Source organism: Aricia agestis, chromosome Z, assembly GCF_905147365.1.
Source record: "Aricia agestis chromosome Z, ilAriAges1.1, whole genome shotgun sequence".
NCBI lineage: Eukaryota > Metazoa > Arthropoda > Insecta > Lepidoptera > Lycaenidae > Aricia > Aricia agestis.
Window position 1 is genome coordinate 23336324 of NC_056428.1, and position 19012 is coordinate 23355335.

The 19012-nt window shown below is 35.0% G+C and overlaps 1 protein-coding gene across 2 annotated transcripts in view; it reads left to right on the forward strand.

The window, feature by feature from the left end:
* LOC121738340 (glutamine synthetase 2 cytoplasmic-like) overlaps positions 1 to 19012 on the forward strand; it is a 78850-nt gene that overhangs the window by 48644 nt on the left and 11194 nt on the right. The window contains exons 4-8 of one of the 2 annotated variants that reach the window (XM_042130319.1): positions 4715 to 4876; positions 5569 to 5782; positions 9051 to 9308; positions 9633 to 9772; positions 9973 to 10162. In XM_042130319.1, the coding sequence (XP_041986253.1) occupies positions 4715 to 4876; positions 5569 to 5782; positions 9051 to 9308; positions 9633 to 9772; positions 9973 to 10121 (923 nt within the window). In that variant the 3' untranslated portion in view covers positions 10122 to 10162. Of the gene's footprint in view, positions 1 to 4714; positions 4877 to 5568; positions 5783 to 9050; positions 9309 to 9632; positions 9773 to 9972; positions 11147 to 19012 lie in introns of those variants that run through there. The other variant, XM_042130318.1, reaches the window with a different exon arrangement.

Genomic DNA, 19012 nt, shown 5'->3' on the forward strand with positions numbered 1-19012 from the left:
GCGATGCGTATACGCTTGGTCTTTGGTTGTTTGCAAGGCTATCGTTTTTGATTGAGATTAATCCCCGCCTTAAGTAACATATTTTTTATTATATTTATTTATTTAAATTAGGCATCTGTTAGTCTATAAATACATTTATACTAAAACTAACACTAACACTAAACACGTATTCGTGTTCGGAAGTCGTCCTCGGAACCTCCTGTAGACGACTCCAATCGGCCAGAAGTCAGACAGCTCAGACTACTCCTTCTCGAAGGTCGGTAGATGATGCGTCGGGACCACAAAGGTGCTAACATTGACTTTGAGGCAGGACTCCAAACGCTCGAACCTCAAGACGAAGTGGGTCTTGCTCCTGACGTAGTCCACGACCGGCATGCCACATTAATAACGGATAATTTTGAACTTGTCAAAATGTTTATTAAAGTTAAAAAATCGGCCAAGTGCGAGTCGGACTCGCGCACGAAGGGTTCCGTACTGTTATAGAGGAAACATAGATCAAAAATTGTGTTTTTGTATATGAGTCCCCCTTAATTTTTTATTTTAATATTATTCTTAAATATTGAAGTAGACATATAATTAAGCCGAGGATAAACCCCAATTTGTTATTCCGTGACTCCCGGTTTACCTAGTTCCAATATAATAACGAAGTGATATAAGATATGAGATATAAAGCACAATATTTAAAATACCTTAAACCATAAACATTTTCATAAAACGTAATACTTTGGCTGTAATTAATTTACAAACTCACCTCCGATAAAAATCTATTTCATCGAAATATAAGTATTAACTAGGATAATTATACATTTTATTTGAATAAATTATTAGTAAATCTATATTAAAATGTCCTTAACCGAACAATTTTGTTTCTTAATGTTTATTTCCAAAGATATTTAAAAAAAAACATGAAAAATAGAGAAGATCCGCCCGAGTAACTACAGTTTTATGCTAAGCTAAAATGAATCTTATTGCGATGCGTATGTACGCATACGCTTGGTCTTTGGTTGTGTGCAAAGTTATCGTTATGGATTGAGATTAATCCCCACCATAAGGCCTTTGTGAAAATATCAAGTGCCTACCTATTGCCATTATTCATATCGAGAAAAAAAGGCCAAAAAATCAATCATGGCAGCCCCCTTTAAATAATATTAATTTTATTTTGTTTTTAGTATTTGTTGTTATAGCGGCAACTGCAGATATACACATTAAACAAATCACAATCTGTGAAAATTTCAGAACTCTAGCTATAGCGGTTCTTGAGATACAGCCTGGAAACAGACAGACGGACAGACAGACGGACAGACAGAGGGACGACACACGGACAGACAGACAGACATCGAAGTCTCATGAATAGGGTCCCGTTTTCAGCCTTTGGGAACGGAACCCTAAAAATTATGTGAGTTAGGCCGCACGTCAGTCAGTCAGTCGTCAGTCACTAATATTATGTTTATCTCATGTGCATGGTTAAGAACATACAATGTGAGATAACGTGACTAATTTTAAAAGTCACGAACACTGTATTTTAAAACTAATTATAAATAGAAATTGAAAACTGTAGAAGGTTATCGATTATTGCTTTGCAATTTTGTATTAAAAATTTTATGTCTCTTACTACTGACCAGTGACCATACAAATTACAAAGTTAATTCAGACAGTCAGTCTATTCTATGTTACGTAGTAAAGTATGTCGTATGTCCTCCACAAGACTTAAAAATTTTATTTCCATACCAAACTAAATACATCGATTTAACGCCTCAAGCGCGACAAGGTACAAGAACGAGGTACAAAAAGACAGACAGGGACATTTTTACATAATTATTTTATAACATATACATGAATTTCCAGAACAAAATGTAATATATTTACTAAACCAATTTTTTTCTGTGTTATCAATGTAATATTATTAATATGGATCCATAACCATGGATTTAAACTTTAAGGGTGGGTTGCACCAACTTACTTTAACTATACCTAACTGTAACTTTAACTATTAACTACAATGCAAAATGTCAAATCTTTGGTTAAAGTAAAAAATAGCTACCCACCACAAGGCTTTAAATAAACGTCGCTAACGCTGCCATCATACAAGAACGCCATTTTTTAAAGTTCTCCTTTACCAGAAGTGCCCCCGCCCGCGTTCATTAGCCTTATCGGACCAGCAACAGACATCTGTCAAATTCTGTGGTCAAAGTTAAGGGTAAAGTTAAGTTAGCCTTAACTATAATCATAACTTTGACCATAACTGTAACTATAACCACGCCTCTGGTGCAACCCACCCTAAGTTAAAATAATATTATGGTAGGTATTAAATTGGACACTGAAAATAAAATTTGTAATAATTGAGACGAAATACGACACTAGTCACAAATTTTCTTAGTAAATGTCAGTCTTCACGCTTCAATGTGAATTTCTGTTGCTCGTTTTCTGGTTTGGACTATATTATAATAATAGCAGTTGTTAGAACATCCTCTCTCACTAATATAGTTTTACATTGTAATGTTACACCTCCATTAAAATGAGCAATTTTAATAATTAGTACAGCTCTGATGTAACCTTGTGTAACAGTTAGCGTTTTCTGTTAATTATAACTAAAATGTTACATAAAGTTTAATAAATTAAAGCGGTTGTTGAAAAGAATCTTACAAAGACTTTGCTTACAAAGTGAGCTCCATTTTGCTGGCGATAATATTAGCGTAGAGCTGAACATTTTGCCATAAAATAGAGCACGGTTCTGGCACTTCATAAGCATGTCATTTTAGACTTTGCCATTAAAGATCACAATATTTTGGCCATGAAGATCTTTCATAACTAGACATCGGATTATATGCACGATCAAAGTGCCGAAATATGCACGAAAAAATGGCCGAAATATGCACAAAATATGCACAATCAAAAGTCACTTCATATTAAAATATTATTATTTTTTAAAGGTTTTCCGGTGGCCCCGTTAATAAAAGCGCCAATTTTAATAATTTCCTCAAATCCAGGATTTTTCATATACAGCACCAATAATAATTTTCTACCAACATTTTCCATTAAATCGTTAACTATTTTATTCAAATTTTTTACTAATGTTGAACCAACTACAAAGAAAAATTTTGTTTCTGGAAAAATATTGTACCTATTGGGAGTAAGTATTGCATTCTTTAAATGGGGATGGAGCAGTAGCTTCGAGGTCACAAAACAGAGGTACGATAGATCAAAACACTTCAAATAATAAGAAGTGTTTTGATCTATCGTACCTCTGTTTAATGGCCTCGGTGTTTATCATGATAGCTGGTTTGAAGACTACGAGGGCATAAAACTACCTAAATATGCACTATCAACGAAAAATTGCCAAAATATGCACTATCGCCTAAAAAGTGCCATTATATGCATTTGCATATGCAAGTATGCAAATGCATATAATCCGATGTCTATTCATAACCATGTAATTTTAGATAAATTGACACGAATCCTAGAAGGAATAGCTGACAAATGTATGGAGGAAACATTCGCAAATTTGAGAGCGTCGTACGGAAAATATTATGAGACGCCATATTTTTCACCGAAGAGTCTAGAAAGAGATTTCGATATAGACTGCAAGTTGAAATTGATACAGAACCGAGATAGTTACGATGAGAATTTACAAGGTTTCTTAACGATATTGTGTAGCAGTCTTACAAATGTAATTTGAAGTTTTGATTGTGGCTTCTGATAGGTTAATACACTTCAGTAGTACAGATACTATATAAGTACTGGGCCTCTATCATGAGCTCTTAAATCCATTCTTTTTACGTCCTTATCTGACTGTATAACGACGTAAAGTGAATGGATTTAAGAGCTCATGATAGAGGCCCTGTTCTTACCTCTTACTGATAAAATATTTATACAGCATGTAAAGTTATTGTAACTAGGTCCGCTGTCTCCTTCTGTCATGTGACTTTTCGTTAAGCCAGACAAAGGCAAGACCTTGTGTACTTACTCGCTGTGTAACTATATACTATCGATATCGATTTTAGTTTAGTGTAAAATGAAAAAATACCTTTACCTTTTCCTTTGTTATACTATTATGTAGTGTTTGCTAGCAATTACCAGGGTTTTTCTATTATAAATTCCTAGTCAACCCCAGTGTCAATAAGGAACGGGGTTTAAAAAGGCTTAAAAGAGTTTAACATGAAAAAATAACGTATTATTAAGTAGAAATTGTAAGTACTTAGAGTAATGTACTGCTGTACAAGTAGAACGTTTAAGTAAATGGAACTTTATTATTTTTATTTGTACCACCGAAGAAATAGATTAATTGGTAGATGGCGGAGCTTTTTGGTCGCATTATGTTAATTCAATGTTAGTTACTAACATTGAATTCACAACTGTTGTAAAAATATGTCGGCTGGCCGCTGGGTTTGACATTACATTACGATACGTCATACGATAAATACGTACCTAGGCCACAGTATAGCAATACCCTAATATCCCTGCTATACTATCCCTGCTATACTGTGCCTAGGCCCTCCGTCTCCCTATGAATCAATTTACCTGATAGTTCATTTGTCATTCGAGTGAGACTCAAGTTACGAGGAATGGAGCTCATGTTTAAGTAAAGTACAGCTTTGTAAAAATAGAATTTAGTATGTATTTTGAAATTGTTTTATTTGGTGTGGAACATTCGAGTGAGATTTGAGTTACGAGAATTGGATACCATGTCAATGACACCCTGAATCTATCTTTTCAGATCTGCCAGTATGGAACTTCGACGGTAGCTCGACAGGTCAGGCTGACGGTCACAACTCGGATACATTCCTCGTCGCCCGTGCCATGTACAAGGACCCATTCCGTCGCGGCAACCATATACTAGTTATGTGCGACACCTACAAATACAACATGGAACCCACAGGTATGGCCGTATGTCTAATTAAGTTCCAGCGAGGGACCTCTAAGCGAGCCGATAGACAATCAATTTTATTGTGCAATATGACGCTTCAATGTTATTGATCAGTTTATTTGACAATTAGATTGAGTGCGCGCGATGTTTAATATCAACTCATGACGGTCAATAATATTACGCAATACGTGATATTGCACAATAAAATTGATCGTCTAGGGTCTCGCTAAGTTAGCGATTCTCAAGCTGTTTTTGACGGACCCAAAAAATGGCTTTGAATTACTGTCTCCAAGATGGTGTCTGATGGTTCTAAAAACAATTAATGCGGAACCTCTAATGCCTTTGCGGAGCCTCAGGACTTTCAGAATGACTGCTCTAAAATATCACTTTGTATTCTTCAAGCGAAGTGTTAGATAACCAATTGTATGTAGATTCTTCTAAATCAGAAATAATTTATTGCCAGAATGAAGTTACAAGGGTCTCAATCTACTTATTTATAATCATCAATTGGAATTTGGAGCTTTCATCCTACCACATAATATTAATAGTCTTACCTCTTATCCCATCAATCCCCAAGCGGCACCCGGCGTGCGAATCGCAGACTCAAAAGATTTTAAATTGTTATGCGACAATAACAATTGAAAATCTATTGTGTCTGCGATTCGCACGATCGAGGTCTTAAATACAATTTTCATCTTTCACAGACACCAACAACAGAGTAAAATGCCAAGAAGCATCGGACAAATGCAAGGACGATGAACCCTGGTTTGGTATCGAACAGGAGTACATTCTTCTGGACGCAGATCTGAGGCCCTTCGGCTGGCCCCCAGGCGGTTGCCCCCCTCCCCAGGGACCGTACTACTGCGGTGTTGGCGCGAACAAGGTTTTCGCTAGGGATCTCGTGGAAGCACATTACAGGTGAGGTTTTTACGGAGAAAAGAGGTTATGTTATGGATTTGTTGGGAGAAAGGGAAGTTTTAACTTTAAGAGCGTTCCTGACACCAAAAATCAAACATCGTCCTTATCTCTTCACACTCACGCCCGTCTTTCAAATGCCAGGTGAAAAAGGACGGCGCGGAATCATCGCCCAGTTAGTTTTACTTGAATAAAAGGCGAACTATAATGATTATGAAAAAAGTGTTTTGAGAAAATTTAGGTTTTATCAATGCCTTTTTAGATATTAAAAAGATAAAGAAAAGTCAGCAAACTTCGAAGATCCAAGCAAAAATGTGTCTAAAACAAGGTCTTTTGTAAAAAAGAAACTATCGAGCATTTTTTCAGTAATCGTGTTTTCGCCTTGAGCATTTAATCTTCATGAACTGAAGTTACTTGTGTCAAAAAATCAGTTTTCTAGACCTTACAGATTTTGAGATCTAGGTTTAAGTGTGAAGTCAAGTTAGGGTCAGGTGCGCTCTTAATATACCGATGGATTTGGGGATTAAAGAAGGTTTTATATACCGGTGGATTTTTTGGGTTCGGAGTTCGGACATACTTAAATGTTAATACTAATTATTCAATGTCTTATTTCTGTTAACGTTAAAGATCTTGCGATTATTTCTCTCATCTTTTATACGCGATGTAGCAAAACAAAATGATAATACATTAGGTGTATAATATGTGTATCTATATTATGCTATATGAGCTTACTGTGAAAGTAGCAGCGCTGAAAAATTTGACACTTGTGATTTCTGTTTCTATGAGTAATGCTCAGGCATTACTACATTTTACTATTTTACCATTAAAAAATAATTTTAAATAAAAAGATAATACATTGTTTACCATATCTTTCCATACAATATAAGTTATCTGTTTATCTTGGTTGATAATTGCTGCTAAACTCGTCGTATACTCGTCCAATTTTAACCTCCTCGATACAATATTGCAATGTTGATAGTTATCTTTAGTATGGCCATCACCTATATTCCAATATTTTATATACAGTCAATGCCATATCAAAGGCAGGCAAACCTGCTTTTCCAGTTGTGATAATACAAAGTTGTCGACGTCCAAGGAAAAATATGCCTTTACCTCATTAAATTAATGTCAAAGAGTAGAGACCTCGTTGTCGTTTAGACAATAGATAATGCTAAAAAATCGGCCAAGTGCGAGTCGTACTCGCGCACGAAGGTTTCCGTAGTGGAGAAGAAGAAAAATAGGCCAAAAATTGTGTTTTTGTATGGGAGACCCCTTAAATTTTTATTTTATTTAAATATTATTATTTATTATTAAAGTAGACATATAACTGAGGCCTTTTATTTTGTTTTTAGTAAGTATTTGTTGTTATAGCGGTAACAGAAATACACAATTTGTGCAGAAGTCTAGCTATAGCGATTATTAAGTTACAGCCTAGAGACGGACAGACAGACGGATATACGTCGAAGTCTCAGTAATAGGGTCCCGTTTTTACCCTTCAGGTACGGAACTCAAAAAAATACACGTGAGTGGTCACTTTAATACCTAAAACATTTACTGCCTTCTTAATACCATACTTTACATAACAAAGTGTTACCTACTTAACCATAACAACTGTAAGAAGATAATTTTTAGTTACTAACTGTTTAGTACTCTGCTGTAGGTATGTTTTTTTTATGATTCATGGCTATAAGATAATTTTCACTGGTAAAATAAAATAAATAAACCTAGCCTTTATGTGCAGTGAAATAATCTTGCAATATTGCAATATGCGTTATTATTATTAGCATATTACACAATGCATTAGTTCATACCTAGGAGTGCATATTACATAATAGTCACGTTATATTTAAATGAGTATTGAGTTATGATTATCGCAAATCTAGCGGTCGTGACCTCCTGGGCTAAAAAGTAATTCTAATATTGCTTGAAAATAAACAAAGTTTTACTTAAACCAAATACACAACTTAGGTAGAGAATGAAGAGGTACCTCGAGCTCTACAATAAAGAATAGCTGCTCTGGTGCCATTATAAATAATTAGAGATGTGCCGACTAGTCGCCGACTAGTCGGTAAAGCCGACTATCCGGCCACTTTTGTAGTCGGCGACTAATCGGCGAATAGTCGGCAAAAAGCGCCGACTAATCGGCTTTTTACTTTTTTGCTGTTATTGAAATTATGTTGTAGAAAAACCTTAATTATTATTATTAATTATAATGTGTTCAGATCACACTCAATCAATGTTACACATTTTAAAATTATATGAATTGTTTCTGAAATTACTTGCTAGTAAAGAAATTATTTTTGTAAATATAATTTTAACTACAAATTAAGTATGTATTATTAAATCGAAATATCATGTACATGAAATATTTACTGAAAACCATAGAGCTAAACAAAATAAAGTAACGTACGCGAAGTAAACATACTTTACACGATTCGACACGTTTGCAGGCGGCGTGTGCGACGCGAAACAGCACTAAAAAGCGTTACGGAAACTGCCGAAACTATGATCGGCACATCTCTATAAATAATACAAATATAATATGCGTGGAGTTTGCCAATAACTTATCAACTTTACTGTCTATGTAGTGTACATACATTATGTGTATTAATTTAAATATTAATGACTGTATTTAACGGCTTTTACGACTTTAGTCCTCTTAAATTTATTTGATTTAAAGCACATCATGACGTGACTTATAGTAACTAGAAATACCTTACCGAGACACGATTCAAGAGAATGTCCAGTTTTTTAGGTTGTTTTGATAGGAGTTTATCTTTACAATAGCATTGGTGGTTGCACAACGTAATGATAACGCAACCAAAACCTGGGCTGTGTAATGTGTATGTGCCCCCTTATACGTAGAGTTCACCGTGGCAGCGCTGCTAAAAATACTGTTTTTTAATAATGTATGGGCAAATTTTTAACAAATGCCTAGATTTGTTGTTGGGGCACAAATTGAAACAACCATCAGTAAAATTAATATTAAGTACTATCAGAGAAATTGATTAATAAGCAGATAGCCGGCCTGTGATTTGGTCAGGCCAGTCAGTCGACAGGTCACGAGTTACGACCATTAACGTCTACACGTAACCCGACCAAAACACAAAGAATCCATCTGAATCAATGTTTCCGATGGTACAATTTATTTTCTTGAGGTAATATTATTAGAACGAGAAGAACGAGAATATTATTAGAGGAGGAGAGAGAGGACCTTGGAACCCAGCAGTGGGATAGTATATGCTCATAAAAAATATTGTTATATCACCAGGTGCTGCCTCTTCGCCGGCGTCCCAATCTCGGGCACCAACGCCGAGGTGATGCCTTCCCAGTGGGAGTTCCAAGTGGGACCTTCAGTGGGGGTGACCGCGGGTGACGACCTCTGGGTCGCCAGATACATCCTCCACAGGCTAGCGGAGGAGTTCGGAGTCATTGTGACATTCGACCCCAAACCAGTCCAGGACTGGAACGGATCGGGCGCGCATACCAACTTCTCCACAAAGAAGATGAGGGAAGACAACGGTATTATGTGAGTATCCTCTCGATCGGTTGCGGTTTTGTCGCCGAGCCTGTACTAGCATATAGGAAAGAAGCTAAAAAATGTTTTGTTCCGATATTTAGGAATGTGAAGTTGGTCGATTAAAGTCATATTATATAGTAGTCCTAGACTCCTAGTAAATAATTCTGGACTCTTCATAGTCTCGACGATATTAAAAAAATGTTATTGTATCTGATCCATAGGCTCTCGGAATATAATATAGTCCTTAGCCAAAATGCATTCGCTAATAATATGAATATTATGCTGCATTAGCGGTTAATTTGTCCTTATAAATAAAAAATATTTTATTGACAGTGAGATCGAGAAGGCCATTGACAAACTGTCGAAGGTCCACATGAAGCACATCAAGGTATACGACCCGCGCGGGGGGAAGGACAACGAACGCCGGCTCACAGGCCTCCACGAGACCGCCAGTATTAACGACTTTAGCGCAGGTTTGTAGTTTTGTACCTTATTATGTTTGGCATACAGTAGAGAATATGAAACACTATCGCCCGTATCAGTCGCATTATTTAGCATTGTGAAACATGTCGACAGTGACAGTCGCGCCCAACTCGCCTATATTCGCCCGTTTGTTTGAAGTCGAGGTACCACTTAGTTGTGTCTACTGTGGCTAAACTGACATAATTTCCAGGAGTCGCCAACCGCGGCAGCAGTATCCGGATCCCGCGCGGCGTGGCCGAGGACAAGAAGGGCTACCTGGAGGACCGTCGGCCGGCGTCCAACTGCGACCCGTACTCTGTCATCAACGCACTCATGCGCACCTGCATCCTCAACGAATAACAACGTGTCATCCGCGACATGTCATGTGTCAGATAGCGTCTGTAACGCGTTCGGTCAAACGAGAATACGATCTGACAGATGTCGTTTCGAGAGCTGTCGCCTCTATTTGACAGCTGTCGCCTATATTTGGCAGCTGTCGCCTCTATCTGACTGCTGTCGCCTTTTGTTTGACAGCTGTCATTAATTTTTGACCAAACGCGCTAGCGATAGAATATAATCCGGTCAATAAATAAAAAAAAAAACTTTAAGTGATATCTATCCATAATTGTAATGTTTTAACCGGATTAAAATAATATTATAGTAAGAAGTACAATAGAAATGCCTGTTTATAAGCTAGTGGCCTTTTTTAGGGATAGGATATTACTTATATAGAATTTTACACGGTAGCCGAAACGGCGTTTCGCTGTTGCATTGTAATAAACGCATAAAATGTTTACACACTAGACAGAACGCACACTGTACGGCGTACGGTACGCATTTATAAAACGATTTTGTATTTAGAATAGATGAATTCGAATTGTTTTTTTTTAATTTTTAGAGAGGAATTGAGAATGGTTCCATGCGACGCGACACATGACGTTACAATGGACCACGAGATATTATACATAGATAGTAATATATTACGAATAATATGTGATAATGAATATTATTGTTATTTCCATGTTTAAATTAAGTGTATACACGATGAGCACATATCATTATTTTTACCAACTCTTTATTGATACTAGATAATAACGGTTTATAATAGAAGTAGTATTGTCAATTTTGACGCCATATACCTACCTATCTACTAACGGGACTTATCGACTAACATTTTTATATATACTTACCACATGAAATTAAGTTGCACTAAAGTGTATATCTAGCCAGAGTACATGTAGCACGAATATATTTGATGTTATGTTAAATTTAATTATTAATTATTATAGATATAACCATTTGGCTAGCATGCGATATTTGATAATATACTATTTAGTTATGTTATGGAAATAAAAAAAGTATAAAATAAATCTTACTGTTTTAAATCTTGTTTCATTTATCTATTCGCTTAGAGCCCCCGCAGTCTGCAGACTCATAATCGGCCGATAGTTTAGTTTCGTTCTTGAACAATGACCAGGGCCTCTATCATGAGCTCTTAAATCCATTCACTTTACGTCCTCATACTTACTGTATAAGGACGTAAAGTGAATGGATTTAAGAGCTCATGATAGAGGCCCAGTATGATACCGAGTCGGCCGATAATTAAGTTTGTGGGCTATATTATATTCTATAATATTGCCAAACTTAACCATCGGCAAACTGTCGGCCGATGCTTATGGGGCTTACTCCCGAAACTGATATCGATTTCGATTTTCGATTTCAACGGTTTTTGACACTTTAGACATGCTTTAGACATAATGACATCTAAAATAGCGCACGATCGTGCCACAATAGACATAACGACCAGTAGTTCGACTGCAAAGAAACAGACAGGTTTTAATATCTGTCAACATGAACGGAATGTGCCTCGCGCTGGCTGATATAATTTAGGTATTTTTAAATATTTAAAATAAAGATTTCAAAATTAGATTGTCAATTTTAATCGCATGTGCCAAAACATAAACAACAATACGACCAAAGAGGAACACGTCCAGCGAATATGTCATAGTTTTAAATTCGTAGGTAACAATTTAACAACCCTAGCGACGATTTTCGTCATAATACGTCAAATTGAAAAATTTCAACATCAGTTCTAAGTCGGCATACTCTATCATTCTGTCTACTCTGCTTTTGATGTCTACAAAATATATTAGAATATGTATAGGTACTTATGACAATGTTAAGTGTAACTACAAAAGAGAATTTACATATTTGTTTAATATGATATTCAATGTACCGTAACTTCTTGGTGGAAATTCATGTTTCACAGTAATAATATACACTTTTCATGCACTTTTTCCACTTTTATTAATAACAATTATGTTTTACACGACCGGTTTCGATAAAATCATCATCAGGTGTAGTGCAGGTAATTTTAAATTTTTAAATAATTGGTAAACAAAAATAGGGTTGTCAGCGTCATGAAAATTTTTCTACCATTTAGTACAATTTTCTACCAAAAACAATACTTTTCTACCAAAAAACAAATAAAATTTTAAATGTAAAACCTTTTCATATAAACCTTTGATATTGATAAATTAATGACTAAAATAGGAGTTGTACTTAAATAGCAACATAAATATAAAATTGGTCAGAAAATCATTAAATTAAAAAACAATAATTACATTAAATAAATCAACAATTCAATTTAAATGTCCTATAACTATAATAAATAAATAATAATATTTAACAATTCATAAAATGTCAATCTTTATATAAATAATGTCATAAGATAATAAATTCGTATAAATCATGTCAAAATAATGCCAATGTCAAAATATAAAATTTCTAATATCTAAATTAAAATGTCAAACTTAAACTAAAATTATGTCCAAAATATTAAATGTTAAGAGGATACCACAGCGGCTAGAGAAATGAAAAAAAAGTACGTGTAATATCTATAGCTGTCTCCCTTACCTCAAGCCTATACCGCAGAACGCGATAGAGACAACTGCAGAAAATCCAGAAAATCAACGATTCGTTGTCCCCTGATTCCTTCTCCAAAACTTAACCGATTTAAGTACTTTTTTCATTAAAGATTAAAAAAAGGCTTGAGCTGTGTTCCTATGTTTTGCTTTTTTTGTATAATCTATCCAAATCTGTTTTCTGGACGTTTGAACACAGTGGAAAATCTGGCCATTTTTTTGGGTTTTTGAACGTTCATATCTTATTTAATAATTAAATTATGAAAAAAAAGAAAACATAGGGACATTGTATTAGTGGCCGTAGATATTCAGGAAAAAAATTATAACTCTACTAGCATTATCCAGGGAGGAAACAGGGGACAACGTTTGTATGGAAAAAATGGCGGTGTGGAATCCTCTTAAGTATCCTGTAATAATATAGAATTTGAGAGACATGTCTGATCGTTAAGAAGATTCCCATATTTCTTGTGTCTATTTATTTCCAGCGCTTCTAATGCATCCATCTTCCTGCTTTTTGGTAAAATGTGTAGATACTTAATGCCTTTATCAGGATCGAAGAAATGGCCATTATTATTTAGGTGTTCTGCAAATGTAGATCTGTCAGTTTTCTTCTTCCATGCTGTTAAGTGTTCCTTAATTCTAGTTTTAAATTTTCTACCCGTTTGGCCTATATATATTCCTTGACATGTATCGCAGGTAAGTTTGTATATACCACTACTATCCGTGATGTTTAATGTCAAGATGTTCCTTAACTAAAATAACCATTTTAAACCCACTAAAGTAGAAAATGAGCACATCCATCTATTGTTTTTAAAGAAATGTATTTTTTATGGTATGACGAAAAAACACAAACATTACATAGGTACTTAATTATTTTTTTTTCGTCCGTGAATATTTCATATTTTTCGTAACCTTCTAATAATTTTAAATAACAATACAACGTTGCCATAACGACGTTGACAAGACGCCATGTCAACATCTCGATTTTGATACGATTTTGTTCCGGAATTCCTACGCGTTACAATGACATCAAAAACGAAATCGAAATCAGACTCGTATCAAGTTGATATCACTTTCGGGAGTAAGGCACCAGTACGACGTTCTTCTAAGCGCGCACACGTGACACGACGCCGATTGTTTGACCCTCTTGGTAGCTATATCCGAATTGTGTAAAATTTTCCATTCAAAAGTCTATGACTCAAATGACCAGTGATTCCACTTTAATGATTTCATTTCCCCGCGCCTCAATTCACATTTCCCTTTTTAGGACTTTTTCCCCTCAAAAATTATTTTGCTGTAGTTTTAAGTTTTGGCACTAGTATAATAATAACTAAATCGGCCCCCCCACACATTCCCACCACAGTATCTCCCGTGTCAACAGGATCGACACCACGAAAATCTATACTTAATAATATTATCTCAGCAATGATGAAAAACTCAAAGCAGATATGTTATAGTAGGGGAGGTCGCGCTCATTTTAAAAAGTCATTTCATACCGAGCGAAAATCGTGACAATAATACTATTCTATTAATACATAAGAGTTTTGATCGTCAGCTACTCCAATATGGGTGGAATAAGAGTATCTCAAAATTGTTGTTGGGAATCGTATTGAATTGACATTAAAAAGATCCCAATTCGCACCCAATAAAGGTTCATATCTAGATTATACACGTTTAGGTTCGGTAGGTGCTATTTTAGTTTTAGTATATAACAACAGATGACAATTTTTAAAGTAAAATGTATATAATTCTTCTTCACAAATATTGACTATCGAATTAATTACTTAAAATTGCTATGTGAGACAATTTTATGGTTAATTCAAACGAAAATCGCCGTCAGCTGAATATTTGCAGGTGGAAATGTCGTCTACGCGACGTCCTAGGATACATTGAGCGCGAAGTAGGGCTATAATGTTTATAGCTTATATCGCTGGCTGACGGGCTTTCCACCCGCATATTAATGACTGACGGTGGTCTTTATTATTAAAAAGGTATCAACATTCACCTGTATAAATTTTGTACGGTATGAAATGACTTTATATTTTAATTTTTTTAACATAGTTCAGTAACGCGACTGACGTTGAATCCCCCGTCTGCGAAACGGCTGACGGTGCATTTTTGTTTGAGCATGACCTCAATAATCATCCATAAAAGTTTCATTCGGTATAAAATCACTTTTCACAATTATTTTTTTTACAACTTTGAAATACTCTCAGTTAACATTCCACCACGGGTGCGGCGAGTGACGCTGATTATATTGATTGATAAATATTAAGCAACCGCTGGACAAAAATTTGGTCGGTATGAAATGACTTAACAAACGATAGCAGTACCTACTATTACTACCGCGCGCGTTGTGAAGATTCAAATACGGCCCAATCGGGTCGTCTGTTGTTTAGTCTGCATCGAGCGCATTCACGAACGTGCCGCGTCTTGTCTTACCTAAATAAATTGAAAATGACGTCGTGTGCGTTTCGAAAATGTACCAATAATTATGACTCAAAAACAAACAAAACACATGGAATCTCTTACCACAATATGTCTTGATTGCAATAAATACCTCGATTATTTACATTTTCAATTATTTTTTCGAACAATCTGGCAAAAATCGAATTTTCGTCATAGCTCAGGCGAAGAAAGAGACAGCGATACGATTAGACGCTTAAAAATCGAATATGTAAATGGTTTTTCTGGGTTTTTCGTATCTTTTGTTTCACTTATCTGTCAAATTTGTCAATGTTTTCAATTTTGAATTTGAAAATTGTTCGGAAGAGATTTAAGCCGGAAAATAGTATGGACGTAACAGATCTGTATAAGTAGATCTCAGGGAGCCCGAGGGACATGCTAAAACTTTCTTGAGACCGGCAACGAAATTAATCAGAAAAAAATAGAAGTAGGAAGAATTCCAGTTTCCTCATTCTCTAACAAGCATTGATATATTCTTTTTTGCACATTGAACCACGGCTTGGAAACCGGTATTTTTTTACCGGTCGACGAATGTTCCCACGGAACTCTTTGAAAAAGGTTTCGTTCCTGCAAACGGTTATAATTTTCAATCCGGCAAATTATTTGCGGCAATTGTGGCTCATGTTCATAGAACGTGCGTAATGGTCACACAAACTGAACACACGAGCATTTGCAAGCGCGAGCGACGCACACAGCAAATAGATACTGCGACCAAGTCGCGACTCGCGGCCGTTCTCACTCTAAACCGGTTTATTAAGGTTCCAAGCATTGTTCCTATTTGATTCCGCTCCGGAACGAAACCGTATGACAAAATTGGTTTAACCCTTAAAATACCGGTTAATTTTGAACCGGTTTCAACTTTCAAGCCGCAGGGCTTGAACTAAAATAACAATTTGTTACAATGTCAGTTATGGTACACAATAAAAGAATAATAATATTGACGGATAATAATTTATTTTATAATGTAACTGTACGACATTTAATGTTAAGATAGAATTACTAGTTACTACATTAAACATTAAACACGAATTTATAACAGTTGCTCCGAAGTTAGCACTGAATGGTAGGCCTTAGAAGAGAACTATGCTATTGTGATCAAGTGCCTATACCGCACAGTCATGAAAGTAACAGTGAGAGGTAGATAAGAGCACTAAAGATTTAGTAAAAACACAAATTATGGAAAATACAACTTTTAAGACTTTTTTCGAATTGAAATTCGAATAAAATGGGAAAACATAATGTAAACATGATTTGTTTTATTTTTCTTATTAATACTTAATTTTTTATTTATAAAATTTTGACTTAATAAAAGATAAAAGATTTTGATTAATAAAATTTGATTAATAAAAGTGCAGGATGATATTCAATTATTGTTAAATACATTAAAGATAATTTGCATGAAAAATCACACTGACATCGAAATGGACTTTTGGTAAAAACATGTTATGGTTACATTTTTGTTCTTAGTCAATTTTATATTAAATCTACACACCTATTATAAGAGATAAAATTTCAATACTTAAATAATATTTAACTCTTCATGATTGAATGAAAAGTTCCAAAAGAACTAATAAAACTAATAAATTAAATATTATACAAAAATAGTTACTACTTAAATATTATCCTTTGAAAAGGGAATAAATCGTACTTTTAATAAAGGTTCTAAACCACTTTCATATAACACATTAAAATAGTTTTATTTCCATATTGTACATAGATTTGTTTCCTCTTAAAATACCAGTGATTGTAAACAATTTTATAAAGTGCGATAGTTGCCGCTAAATTTTTTTATTTTATTTTATAAGGGGAAGGAACAAGCTAGAGCGTTATAATATTTGCCATAGACAACATACAAATAATTTTGTTAGAATGGTAGGCGCTAGTTTAGTTACGAATAAACAATATTTGACTAGCCAATAATATTCACAAACATTGTCATATACGTCGAGTACTTTAATAACTATTACATTATATCAGACATTTTTTTAAAGATAGACCTTTGATTGGATTGAAGCTTCATATGGCGATAACGACCAATAGCAACTCCGATTGGTGTGCGAGTGATCAATAATATCACTGACGCGTAACACAACTCCAAAAGGTCGTATCCCAACAACATTCGAATAATACGTTCCAAACATTCTTCCACACGAGTTCATGGATGAGTTATATTAATTCAAAACTGAAGTTGTATTAACTTAAAATATTGTAAGAACAGCAAAGAATATATAATATTTCCAGCAACAATTTACGAAAATAAAATCATCCTTACAAGAAGATTAGCTTTTTCTGTAACTATTGGTAATCCACTAATCAGACCAGGGCTTGGAGACCAATTTTTTTGAACCGGTATGACGAATTTACCAACGGAAATTTTTGAAAAAGGTTTCGTCCTTCTAAACCGGTTTTTTAGAATATGTATGGGTATTTTTTTATTAACCGGTTATAATTTTCAATCCGGGAAATGATTTGCGGCCCATGTTCATGGAATGTGCGTAATGGTCGACTATACTATTCAGTATTCACACAGAACAGACTGAGCATTTGCGAGCGCTGAAAATAGGCACTTCGATCAAGTCGCGACTCGCGGCCGATCTCACTATAAACCGGTTTAGGTTTCAAGTATCGTTCCTATTTGGTTACAATCCGGAACGAAACCGTATGACAAAATTAGTTTAGCCCTTAAAATACAGGTTAATGTTGAACCGGCTTTAAGCCCTGAATCAGACAAATCTATTATTGAAAACTAACTAAAAATACAAAAACCACTTGAACCAAAATAAAAATGTGGGACCAGCCATTAAAAATATATATTACTTTATGGATCTAAAATGCAAAATAAAATGTTGACAAGAAAATTATTTAAAAATAATTGGGAGATCGCAAGTTTTTCGCCTTAGTTACTTTAGACTGAATAAAATTAAGTTAAGGCAAAAAACTTGCGAAATAATACTTAGTTATATCCAATTTATTAATTTAAATACTTTTATGTACTTATGTCGCAGTCTTCTGGTTTAAATCTGCATTTCGATTGAATGACTAGCGCGTTCATTTAATAACACCATTTGATTAAATGACTAAAGCACAACTCGTCAAGACACAAGACGTTCACTACGTTTGTCTTGACTGAAAGATTTTTTTAATGAAATAAAATAAATAAAAGCAAACGAGCAAACGGGTCACCTGATGGAAAGCAACTTCCGTCGCCCATGGACACTCGCAGCATCAGAAGAGCTGCAAGTGCGTTGCCGGCCTTTTAAGAGGGATCAGGGTAATAGGGGAGGGTAGGGAAAGGAAGGGAAGGGAATAGAGGAGGGTAGAGAAGGGAAGGGAAGGGAATAGGGGAGGGTATGGAAGGGACTAGGGTAGGGGATTGGGCCTCCGGTAAACTCTCTCACTTGGCGAAACACAGCGCAAGCGCTGTTTCACGCTGGTTTTCTTTGAGAACGTGGTATTTCTCCGGTCGTATAAAGCTAAACTGTGGGAGAAAAAAGTTAACGAGGGTAGAAGGTAAAAAAAATAACAATAAACACCCTGTATTATTACATCAATTTATAGTGTTTCTGATAAGAAATCAGTTAAGTAATTGTATATGGCAAACTTGAAGAAAGTGTTATATATAAGTATATTTTTTCATATTTTAAAGAAATGTATGAGAAAACAATAAGATGCCTGAATCAAACCTTTCCTTTATTTTATCGTATATTATCTCTTTGGAGAAATTGTTTATAATTAGCAATACTAACGAATCGTGCAATAATACAGGTGTTTTATTTATCACAATACAAAAAACATCCTGTATTATTGCATCAATTTATAGTGTTGCAAGTAAGGAATAACTTCTGGAAAGTAATCGTATAT